Source organism: Monodelphis domestica, chromosome 1 (genome assembly GCF_027887165.1).
Source record: "Monodelphis domestica isolate mMonDom1 chromosome 1, mMonDom1.pri, whole genome shotgun sequence".
Classification (NCBI taxonomy): domain Eukaryota; kingdom Metazoa; phylum Chordata; class Mammalia; order Didelphimorphia; family Didelphidae; genus Monodelphis; species Monodelphis domestica.
In genome coordinates, this window is record NC_077227.1 from 358,666,839 (window position 1) to 358,679,638 (window position 12,800).

Here is a 12,800-nt window from a genome sequence, read left to right on the forward strand (position 1 = left end):
GAAAAAAACTAACATTTCCCCCTTGAGGGGAAAGAAATATAACCTCAATGGACAGAAAAAGGATAATAAGAAAGAAATGAATATAAAAAAATCTTAAAAGGAAAAAAGTAAGTAGCCCAAGTAGGTATAATTTTTGCAGGCTTTGTCCAAGAGTAACCAGCTCCAGAAAGAGATGTGAGAGGCATCTGTGGTTGACTATGAGCTGGTCCCAACAGTGAATGGGGAAGAACCTACATAAACATCAAGCATAGATTTGGAGAGTACTTCCTGAATGGGGAGAAATTGAAACTTCACTCATCTTCACAGCTGCCTAGAAACTTGAACTGAGAAATCAAGTTGCTAATTCTTTGAAAAATAAATTGCTTCTCTAGCAACTTAAAATTGGGGGGGGGGGGGGGAGGGAGAAAGAGAAAGGCAGTTGAGCTCAGGTAGCTCAGTGTAGTGAGTAAAGCATTGGGCTAGGAATCAGAAAAGTTCAACTTCATGAATTCAAATACAACCTCAGACACTTATTTGCTAGTCTCTGTGAGTCATTTATCCCTGTTTGCCTTAGTTCTTCATCTATAAAATGAGCTGGAGAAGGAAATGGCAAACTACTCCAATATCTTTGCCAAGAAAACCCCAAATGGGGTCATGACGAATCAGATATGACTGAAAAATAACTGAACAACCACCTCCCTGCTGGCACACAGAGATAATGAGATGAGGGAAGCTATACTCCTTAAGGACATCAATGAAAGGGAATTACAGAAATAATTTCCAAATCTAATGACCATTTTTTAGCCTTCATTTTTTACTTCTCTGCACCTTTTTACACTATTTATTATACCCTCCTTCTTGATACCTTCTTTTAGATACCACAGTGCCATCCTTTGCAAGCCCTTGTATTTGTCTGTTTCTTTATTGACCTCTGTTCTAAGCCATTTATCCCTTCCCAACTCCTAAGTATGGATGACTTCTAAGGAACTGAACTTAGCATTCTTTTCTCCCTACATTCCTCTCTTCTGACCTCCAGTCTCATATCTTCAACTACCTATCATAAATTTCAAATTGGATGTCCTGACACATGTTAAACTTAACATATCCAAAACCTGAATTCATTATCTTTACTCCCAAAACCTTCCCTTCTTAGTAGCTTCCCCTGTAACTGTCAAGGACACCACCATCCTCCAAGTTATCCAGACTGTGTCATCCTCAACTTCTCCCTTTCTTTTACTCTTCTACATTCAGAGTTGCCACCTCCTGTTAATTCTACTTTCTCTCTTCTGTTGCAATCCCAGTGCAACTCAAACATGCACTGGTAACATGGACTTCCTTTTTGGTTTCCTCAAATATGAACTCTTTCCAACTCATCCTCCACTCAGATGTCAAACTGTTCTCCCTAAAGCATAAGCCTGACCATGTCATACCATGTCATACTCTCAGATCAAATATAAAATTTTCTGTTTAGCTTTGAAAGTCCTCCACAACCTGACCACTCCCTACTACCTTTTTAGTCTTCTTACAATTTATTCTTTCCCATATCTTCTACAAACCAATTTTACTGGCCTCTTGACTCTTCCTTACATGACACCCCATCTTCTGACTTCATGCCTTTTTATTGACAGTCCTTCATATCTGTAATATTCTCCCTCTTTTTCTCCACTTCCTGGCTTCCCTAGATTCCTTTCATCCTCACCTAAAACCCTATTTTTCTTGGAACCCCTCGATGCTAGTGCCTTTCCTCAGAAATTACCTCCAATTTACCCCACATACAGATTGTTAGTTATTTGCATGTTGTCTCTGCCATTCCAACATAAGTTCCTTGAGCACAAAGACAATTTTTGCCTTCTTTTTTTCTATCCCCAGACCTTAGCGCAATGCCTTGCATATTTTTTGTTCTTGTTATTGTTCAATCATTTTTTTAGTAATGTCAGAAATTCTTCTTGACTCCATTTGAGATTTCCTTGGCAAAGATACTAAAATGACTTGTCATTTCCCTCTTAGCTCATTTTACATATGAGGAAATTTAGTCAAGCAAGGTTAAATGATTTGTCCAGGGTCACAAAACTGGTAAGACTGAGACCAGATGTGAACTCAGTAAGGTGAGTCTTCCTGACTACAAACAGAATATTCTATCTACCTATGCTACCCTTACTGGCCCATAATGAGTACTTAATAAATTCTTATTGAAAATAAAATAAAATAATTCTTGTTGACTTTTTGTTGACATCCTTGGTAATCTTACCCATTGTCATTAATTGAATATATCAACTTTATTCAGAAAGTTCCAAAGTCATGCATACATCTCTCATACTATCCTGATCTCCATCCTCATATTTCCAACTATCTCTTCCATATGACAAGTCTCTGTAATCTTAGAATGACAAAAAGAGTAGAAATTTGTCACTTGCCTTCAAGACCAAGAACACACAACCTAGGGGTGAGCTAGCATAGGAAATTGTTCTAATTTAGCAAGTGATTCATGTACTTGTTCTTTCTTATCAGCCTGACCCTGAATTCAAATCCAGACTTACTCAGTTATTTCCTAGTTAATGTGACCCTAGGCAAGTCACTTAACACCAATTGACTAGAGTTTACCACTCTCCTGCCTTGGAACTGATATTTATTATCAATTCTAAGACAGAATGTAGGTGTGTGTGTGTCTTTTTTTTAAGAGTAAAGGAAAGTACTCACACTCATGAGATCATAGATCCATTGACATAAGCATTTAAGTTGTCTAGCCTAAGGCAGCCTTTAAAAGGGCTTCTAAGAGAGCCTTTGTATTATCATATGAATTTTTTTCATTGTTATCAGACCAGCATCAGAGACTAAAACACAATCATAACTCAGAATAATCTTCTCAAAGCTACAGAAATAAAGAATTGAATATTCCAAAAGATGGTAGAGATAAAACTTATAATCAATTCAAGAATATCATAGATATAATTCTAGATGATAGACATGTAACAGAATCTAAAGATATTTGGGAACACCTGTACTTGGACTTTTGAGATTGATATCATAAAGGAAAATCATGCCATCCCATTAACAACCCATAAAACCATAATTCTCTATGTCAGAATCAACTCTGTCTTAATAGATTACAGCACTGACATAATTTGGCATTTATTGGGTTCCTTAAAAAAAGAATCCTTCTAGATTCTATTCCCAGGAATCCAAGTAAACCTAAGAGAAAGAAGAGAAGCCTTCTGATCATCTTTTATACCTGTAGTCCCAGGGGCAACTTCTGTCAATGGAAGGGTAGTCAGAGCTGGGGTTATTGCTTGATTAGTAGTTGTTTTCTGAGGAAGAGCTGCTGTGTTTGACTTGAGAGTGACTGTAGATAGCTGGTGTGTCATAGTTAGGTTAGAAATAGCTGAAGTGGTTCTTTGGAGAGTTGTTGTGGCTGTTGTAGTTGGACAAATTGTTGTAGCCAGATAAGGGGTTGTAGCAGTAAGAGGCACTCTAGTCAGATGAGTTGTTGTAACTGGATGAGGATTTGTAGCATGAAGAGGAGTTGTAGTTGGAAGAAGAGTTGTTGAAGCTGGAAGAAGAGTTGTAACCAGATGAGTAGTTGTAGAAGGCAGAGGAGTTGTAGTTGGACGAGTAGTTGTAGTCAGAGTAGTTGTAGTCGAACGAGTAGTTGTAGTCGAACGAGTAGTTGTAGTCAGATGAATAGTTGTAGTCGGAAGAGTAGTTGTAGTCGGAAGAGTAGTTGTAGTCAGAAGAGTAGTTGTAGTCGGAAGAGTAGTTGTAGTCGGAAGAGTAGTTGTAGTTGGACGAGTAGTTGTAGTTGGACGAGTAGTTGTAGTTGGACGAGTTGTTGTTGGAGCTGAAGTAACCAAATAGAAGACACATCCAATACCAAATTTCAAGTGAAATTCACGTTTAGAAATAAGCACAAAACAGAAAAAGCAGTCAGCTAAGAATGTCAAATTTTTAGTACTAGAAGATTCCCCTATGCAAAACTTTCAGATTTGGGTAAAATGGCTATGATTTTATTCTACAGCTCCAGGTCTTACTTAAATGGGAATGTTGCCTAACTCTAATAAGCCATGAAAGGTTCACTTATTTTTAGTGGACAAGGAAACAGATACATCAACTGCTGAGATCAGTAAGTCAATTCAAATTTTTGTAGAGTCATCTACTCATTATCATTTCAATTATACACTTTCACCCTATCTGTTATAAGTTCATGTGTTAGTAACCTGTGGGTATACTTATAAATACAAATAACCAAAATTACAAAAGATATGAAAGTAAAAAAATATTTATCAACTGTAATTTTGTCTCAGGAAGATAAATTAAGTCAGCTCTAGCAGCCCAGTCTTTCCTACTGTATAAACAAATTAATCATCATCTACTACTATTTTCTAAGCAAAGAACCTATAGCAACACTGAATTTCATACATCTGAGAATTTCCTTCTGAACACACAAGTTTGGGCTCACCTTTCTCCAGCAGCAGAACTATGTTCTTTTTGATATCATTAAACCACCCAGGCACCTCTATCCGGCAGCAATATGTTCCAGTATCTAATTCATTTGTATTTTGAATAGTCAGGGTCACATCACCTCTCCCAATATTTCCTTGAAGTTGATATTTTGAAGACTTGGACCATGTCACTCGATTTCCATCAGTCCTGACAATCTCTCCACTGCATTTGCTATTGGGACAAAAACCCTTTCCCCAGCACATCACTCTAGTGTTTTTAGCTGAAACACTGTAGGAACAAGGCAACTTTACAGAGTGACCCAGGAACCCTGTCACAGTCTGTGATGTGGCCTGAGCTGCAGAAAAAAAAAAGAGAGAAAAAGTCATGTCAAGCACACTAAATCTTCTACTGCTCCTCCAATACCTATTATATAACTTTTTGTTGTTGTTGTTCAATTGTTTCAGTCATGTCCAACTCATCTTTACCCCTTTTGGGATTTTCTTGGCAGAGACTGGAATGGTTTGTTATTTCCTTCTTCAGCTCATTTTTCAGATGAAGGAATTTGGGCAAACAGTGTTAAGTGTCTTATGCAGGGTCACACACCTAGTTAGTGTCTGAGGCCAGATTTGAATTCAAGAAGACAAGTCATCCTGACTTGTCCTCTATCCACTGTATCACTTACCTGCCTCAGTTATACTACTAACTCTTCCCTTGAAAGAGATTATATTTTTATTTGTATGCTTCTTTAGCATGGATCCTTATTTACTCTTATTGATATATCTGTCCCAGTTCTTCCATTATATTATCACTAGCAGATTGAAAAATATTATGTTGTTCTTTTCACACTGATACGCTACTGAAACTTCAAACCTACCACCAAAAAAAAAGGTCTTAGTCAATAAACATATTTTCTAGCAATTGTAATGAATTCGCACTTAACAGTTCATATTGTCCCATCCAGACCCTTTTACAACCAATGGCATCCACTTATGAGATGGCCAGCAAGGTGAAAGCTAATGCTTCTAGTCATTCCACCCTTGATTATATTTGTGCTACAATATATTCCTTCGGGTGTTTTGTTTCGATGGATGTATTTTGTTTTTGCATCATCTTTTTCTCCAAAAATATCCTTATCATCTCCCTCACCTTGTGACAAGGATCAAAAATGAAAAAACTAAAAAACAACTCAACAAAATGAGCCTGCATATTAACCATGCCTTATTTTGTTGGTGTTCAATCACCTCAGTTGTGTCCAACTCTTTGGGACTTCATTTGGAGTTTTCTTCGCAAAGATACTGGTTTGCCATTTCTTTTTCCAGTTCATTATGGGAAAACTGAGGCCAACAGAGTAAAGTGACTTGCACAGGGTCACATAGCTAGTAAATGTCTGAAGCTGAATTGAAATCAAGATGAGTCTTCCTGATTCTAGGCCTGATAGTCTATCCACTGTGCTATCTAGCTGCCCCTTGTGGTCTCCCATCTCTGCAATGAGGGGAACAAGGTGTGTTTTCCCATGCTAGCACATATTTTTGTAGAGTATTGTGTACATTTGTTGTATCTTCCCTCTTGCCTCACTAATTCCAGGGTCCACTACTTTGTGGGTGAAGGAACACCTGCCAAATCCTTCTTAGCCTTATTAGAAGGCTTTTTCAAGTCACTATTACAAAAAAAAAACAAACTAATTACTATCTGAGAAATATAAGTATAAACTTCTCTGTACTTAGCTAGTCTGGTTTTCATATGACAAACAGACTAGAATTTGAAGATTTTTTTACATTGTCAGGACAAACAAGAATTGAGTCTCCAGCTATAACCTTCAAAAGCACAAAGTTTGGGGACAACTGCATGGCTCTGTGGATAGAGAGCCAGGCCTGGAGATGGGAGGTCCTGGCTTCAAATTTGACCTCAGATACTTCCAGTGACCTTGGGCAAGTCACTTAACCCCCATTGCCTAGCCCTTGGGCATAGTACAGATTCTAAGGCAGAAGGTAAGGGTTTAAAAAAATGTTTGCTCACTAAATGACTGGCACAATATTATAGCACATGAGAGAAGCCAGGGATGATGATGATGATGATGATGTGTGTATGTGTGTGTTGGAAGAATTAACATTCTATTCCTAAATAGTCATAAAAATTATTAAAATTTTTAGAACATGAGGGAATAGAGTATATCAGAAAGAATGCTAGATTTGAAGGTAAGACTTCCAAAGTAAGACCTTGGTTCAAATCCCAGATCCACTATGTATTATCTGTGTGAACAAGTCATTTTGCCATTGAAGGCCTTGTTTTTCTCACCTAATAAAAGGCAGGACTTGATTAGATGATCTCTAAAGTTCTTTCCATTTCTAGGTGTAAGATTCTATGAGCCACTGAACCCTTCCAGCTCTAGATCCTATGATCATAATAATAAAATCTCTAATAATACTCTCTACCCTATTGAATTTTTCTTTTTTTTGAAGACCTTCAGACAATTAGCCACCACTCAAAAGGCCACTACAGCCTGAAGACTGAAGGTTCTTTATATAGATAGAGCCAGGATTCAAATACAGGTTCTCTGGCACCCAATCTAGCAATCTTCCCATGAGATCATGTAGCAATATCCTACCATCTCATCACTTCCTTCTCTTTCCTAGAGAAATGGAGTTCCTGGATGACAAAAAGAGATTCAGGGGTTGAGGTTCCACATTCCTATAGAACATTAAACCCACTGATTTCCAGTGAGTTTAGTCATCCAGTCAAGTTAGTGAACAAAGAAAAGTATTATATGTAGCAAAGAACAGCCTCCTGCCTAGAGACAAGGGCAAAGGTGCCTCATCATTACCTAGATAAAAATAAACAATTTTTTAAATTTGCCTATTGAGTTTAAAGAAATTGGCTGATCATACAAAAGTATAACTGGATTCACACATGCCTTCTTTTATTCTGTTTCTCCACTTAGATATACATACTATCCTTCCCCTACCAGAGTTAGAATATGCAGGCATCTAAAAAGTAAGAATTGAAGGGACTCTTAAAATTTTCCTTTAGTATATCATCTGCTCCAGCCTAAAAAATCTTCATCATTAGGATCGCTCTTTGGGATTTGCTGAAAAAGATGAAACATGATCTCCAGAAGGACATTTAAAATTTATTCACTCAACAAGCTTTGCTAGGTACCTACTGTGATCCAGGAACCATTCTAAGGACTACAGTTACAAAAGCAAAAGGGAAATAGTCCCCACCTTCAAACAGCTTAGTCTGTGGGAGGAAACAAGAAGTAAACAGGTAAGTGATGCATTTAGATATAGATTTATATTTTATTTAGATTTAGATATTATTTAGATATATTTAGATATAGATGTATGCATATATATAGTAAGTAAAGACAAAGTAATATGGGAAGAGGCACTAACAACCGAAGAAGGAGGGTCCAGGAAAAGCAGCATATGCTACCTGGAAGGTGAAAGAGAAATGGAGCCAAAGAACAAACCTTTAAAACTTCAAAATCCTTTAAAATGTTCGCATGGTCTATGGATTGGGAAGTAGTCAAATTGTGGTTGGCAAACGGAATGGAATGTTCTTTCATGTTTAGAAATGATAAATATGAAAAATCCAGAGAAACATGGGAAAGTTTATATGAACTAATACAGAGGAAAGTAAGCAGGATCAGGAAAACAACATATATAATATTTATGGAAAGAATTTTTTAAATCAAAATCTGAACATTGAACAAATAAAATGATCAAGAGGTTTGAAATCTTGAAATGCACCTTCTTCCCCTTTTCACAGTGGTTGGGGACAATGGTAGGGGTCATTGCACATACTGTCAGACTTGGGTGATTGATGCATTAGTTTTGCTGAAATCATTTTTTTCTCTTTTTCATTCTTTGTTACAATGGATGGTTTGCTGAGCAGTGGAAGGAGAGTATGACATTTTAAAAGTATGTTATATCAAAATGAAAGTTTTAATAAATAAAAAATTTTAAACATTAGCATGGATTCAGTGATGAAAGTAAGCTCCTAGCAGGCAGGAACTATTTGAATTTTAGTCTTTGTATCCCTAGTGCAGTATAATTCCTGGCATATGGTAAATCCCTAGTAAATGCTTATTGAATTCAACTCAATTCAGTGGGATCATTTATCAACTTAGTCACTCCCTTATAAAAATAGAGAATAAAGTCTTATGATATAAAATGCATAAGTCTAGAATGAGATTAGGATTAGAGATTGGTGAGAAAATATGGAACATGGGGCAGTTTGTCAGAAGAGAGGCCCCAGGTGGGGCATTCCAAGGGGGAGAAGGGGTCAACAGACTTAAAAAAAAACTGTTGCCCTATAGAGAACTCTTCCCTCCCATAAAAGTAAACATGGAACCCCTAGTGTCCTGAATCTACTTTCCCACTAGAACCCATAAGTAAGCACTGTTTTATAGACTAGGTTTGAGACAAATTTAAGGTATAATAAGAGTAAGGAAAACCCTCTGGGCCAAAAAAAAAAATGACTACTAGAAGTTACTGCCCACAAAACTAGAATGAACCTGGGATGTTTTCAAAGACAAGTAGAATACTGTTTTCATTCTTCACATTATTAGGCTAGAAGAAGTAAGAATTTTGTGGTCAAAACCAAGGACTTATTTTATTGACTAAGATAGGTGACTCAAAAGATTTTTACCATTTTTCAGTAAATCAGGAAATGAGATAGGTAAGCTTTGTTAGTCTCATCGATAGGTATGATATCTATAGACAAAAATTAACATACAAAAAACCCTCCTCCCCTTTTAAAAAGTCTTTGTTATATGAGATGGCTCTCTAAGTAGTTGAGATATATTTGAAATATTTGGAAATGAAGGTGTTTGGGAGCAGATAAATGGCTCAGTGGATAGAAAGCCAGGCTTGGAGATGAGAAGTCTTGGGTTCAAATATGTCCTCAGATACTTCCTAGCTCTGTGGCCACGGCAAGTCAATTACCCTCATTACATAGCTCTTACCACTCTTTCATCTTGGAACCAATATTTAGTATTCTTTCTAAGACTAAGCAAGGGTTTTTTGTTTTTGTTTTTTAAGAAAGAAAGTAAATGTGTTTCTAAAAGCAAAAGATATCAATCATTTTTAATTTAAAAAAAAATAACTTTAAACATGTCCCTTAAAAATACTAAACTTCTAGAGCCTGATATGGTACCTACAAATCACAGATTTAGACCTGGAAGAGGTCTTAGAGATGATCTATTCCAACCTTCTCATTTATAGATGATTAACTAAATGTCCAAAGAAGTAAAATAATTTGCCCAAGATCACACAATTCCTAAGGAACAAAGTTAGAATTCAGAGCTATGTTTTCTAACCCCATGTCTAGTAAACTTCCCACAAGATCATACTGACTTCATAATACTTTTATTCTAATATATGCTTGAACATTACTTGAATTTTTGACTTTTGTATGTATTATCAAGTGAGTTAGCCAAGTACAACATGACAGAGCCAGGTCAAACTCCTAGATCTGCTGAACCCACTCAGTTCAATTCTCTTTTCATTAGCTCACAAAAAAGCCAAAGTTATTTGCTAACTTAGTTTAGGAATCACAGACTGATTCAATTCAGTTCAGTTCAACTGAAACATTGGAATGAACTGGAATGACTGTAGAGGCAATCTTGACTAACCTTCATATTTTTTCCAGATGAGGATTCTGAAGTCCACAAAATGGAAGTCACTTGCCCAAGGTCAGACATAATAATTAAAAGAATTAGGATGAATCCAGGTCTTCTGGCCCCAAATCTAGTGTTTCTGCCTCATCTACACCATTCAGACCAACTTCTGTGTTCTTCTCTTTGAGCCTGGGCTAAAATTCTTGTCCTTAAACTTCCATCTCAGTGCTCTTCCCACTAGTCCACATTTTGTCCTTTATTTGAACTTTATGTGCCACCAAACATCATAAAATATAAAGAGAAGCGATATCCCCTGAAGCTTCTCTGCCTCCCCAAATGTCCTTTGACTAGAGCAAATAGCAATAGAGCTAATAAGACTAATAGGGGCTTAGATCAGAATAAACATCCCAGTGACTTGTGGCAGAAAGAACAATATATATTGAAGTGTTATCTGCTTTTGATTTTATGTCACCCCCTTGCATCCGTTTCTTTTTAAATTGCTGAATGAGCACCTCCCACAAATTCCAAAGGCCACAGAGGGATGACGCCCTGCTTAAAAAAAAAAAACACAGGAGGACCCATCATAAAAAGAGGGGAATCACCTTATTCTTTCCTGAGGGATGTCATGCATTTCAACAATCCATCAGAAGCATAAGGTGCGTAGTGGTGAATCACCCTCTGGGGAGCTGTGCCCAGCAAACCTCAGAACACTTACTCAGACAGAGCTCAAAAACCATCCAGAGAAGCAGCACTCCACTGGTCATTGTGGCTGATTCCCGACCCTTAGATTCTGTGTCTCCTTCCAAAATGCATTGCTTATAAATGCTAGAACGCTGACACGGTCCAGCTTTTGGAGTTTCGTTTCTCTCTTTGCCTCACACTTTTTTTTTTCCATCTCCTCTTAAATGGCCTCTCAAGATACAGATTTTGCTGAGCACACTTTTCTAGATAGGAGGTTGGATCTGGGATGCCTGAGTGTGTATGGTTGCATTTTGTAATTTTTACAATTACTCAGCATTCTGAGGAAAGACAGTCTAAAAGACAAAAATAATGGGGGGGGGGGGACAGATTGTTTTTGTTTAAAAATAATTTTTCAGGCCCATGGGAGACTAAGGGAGGTTAAACTGAAGTTTGCTTCCATCTGATATATCTGTGCTATCTTTCATCTTGATCCTTGGCAAAATCTTTGCTCTGAACACTACAGATGAAAAAAAAAAATTAGGGAAAGCATCCAGGCACATAAGGGTAAATGGTGGTAGTTAATACAGTATGGGGAAAAAAAGAAAGAAAGAAAAGATGTAGTCCTTACTGCTCTTCTGCCCTGGAACCAGTAGTTAGTATTGATTCTAAGACAGAATATAAAAAGAAAGAAAAAGAGACAGACAGACAAGACACAGAGAGAGAAAGAAAGAAAGAAAGAAAGAAAGAAAGAAAGAAAGAAAGAAAGAAAGAAAGAGAGAGAGAGAGAGAGAGAGAGAGAAAGAGAGAAAGAAAGAGAGAAAGGAAGGAAGGAAGGAAGGAAGGAAGGAAGGAAGGAAGGAAAGAAAGAAAGAAAGAAAGAAAGGAAGAAAGAAAGAAAGAAAGAAAGAAAGAAAGAAAGAAAGAAAGAAAGAAAGAAAGAAAGAAAGAAAGAAAGAAAGAAAGAAAGAAAGAAAGAAAGAAAGAAAGAAAGAAAGAAAGAAAGAAAGAAAGAAAGAAAGAAAGAAAGAAAGAAAGAAAGAAAGAAAGAAAGAGAGAGAGAGAGAGAGAGAGGGAGTGAGGGAGTGAGGGAGGGAGGGAGGGAGGGAGGGAGGGAGGGAGGGAGGGAGGGAGGAAGAAAGAGATGGAGGTAAAATTTGAACATAGGTCTTCCTGATTCTGAGTCTAGCTCATTGTAAATGGTGCCACACTGCTTTTGTACATTATCATATTCTACTTACAATTATAATACATAAATCAAAATAACAAAATAAATAAATAAATACAAATATAATACATAAATACATAAAAATAAATACAAAAATACAAAAAAAAATAAAGGATCATAAATACCTTGGGGAATAATTCTGAGCACCAACTTAAAATATCACAGACCCACCTCCAACCAAACAGTGACAATCAGAACTCTTCCCTCCTCTACTCCTTCTTTCAGCAGGAAAAAATCCCTCAGTTTCATATCACTGGAGGGGGATGCCTCAGGCCTTGGTGCCACAGTTCAGGAAGGATTGTGGCTTGGGAGGAAATAGGGTCAAATCTAAAGTCAAGCACAATATAGCTCCAAAGGATCTAAAGTAGTAAGAAACCAGAGTCAAGACCTCCAACAGTTGTTACAACTCCTCTTTATTTTCACTCTTGGACTTCAGGGTCTGGTCTATTGACTTCCCTTTCTATTTCTGGTCTGAGATCTCCTCCCAGGCACACCATAGAAGAGGATATAGTCCCAAAGATTCTTCCCCTTTCTATAGCAAGTATAAACCTTATTCAGAAGTAGACCAAGGAGGAATGGGAAGAAGAGGAAACAATTCCATGATGTTAGCAAGAATATATATCTTGCTACTGGAGCAGCTATTCTTAACTAGTCTTTCCTAGATAAGGGACCTAAGGATATGTATAGGCAGTTTTAAAGGAAGAAATACAAGCTATCAATAATCAATTTTCTAAGTGCTCCAAATAATTAGAGAAATATTTATTATATTATATTATATTTATTATATTATTATATATATATATCATAATTAGAGAAAAATACATTTTTACCTCACTCCAACCTCAGAGTAACAAATTT

At 36.9% G+C, this 12,800-nt stretch overlaps 1 protein-coding gene across 1 annotated transcript in view; it reads right to left on the reverse strand.

The window, feature by feature from the left end:
* TIMD4 (T cell immunoglobulin and mucin domain containing 4) overlaps nucleotides 1–10,903 on the reverse strand; it is a 29,756-nt gene extending 18,853 nt beyond the window's left edge. Inside the window, exons 1-3 of the mRNA XM_007473939.2 lie at nucleotides 10,752–10,903; nucleotides 4,433–4,771; nucleotides 3,209–3,814 (exon numbers count right to left, since the gene is read on the reverse strand). Coding sequence (XP_007474001.1) covers nucleotides 3,209–3,814; nucleotides 4,433–4,771; nucleotides 10,752–10,800 — 994 coding nt within the window. The 5' untranslated portion in view covers nucleotides 10,801–10,903. The remainder of the gene's footprint in view (nucleotides 1–3,208; nucleotides 3,815–4,432; nucleotides 4,772–10,751) is intronic.
* Between the last annotated feature and the right edge of the window lie 1,897 nt (nucleotides 10,904–12,800).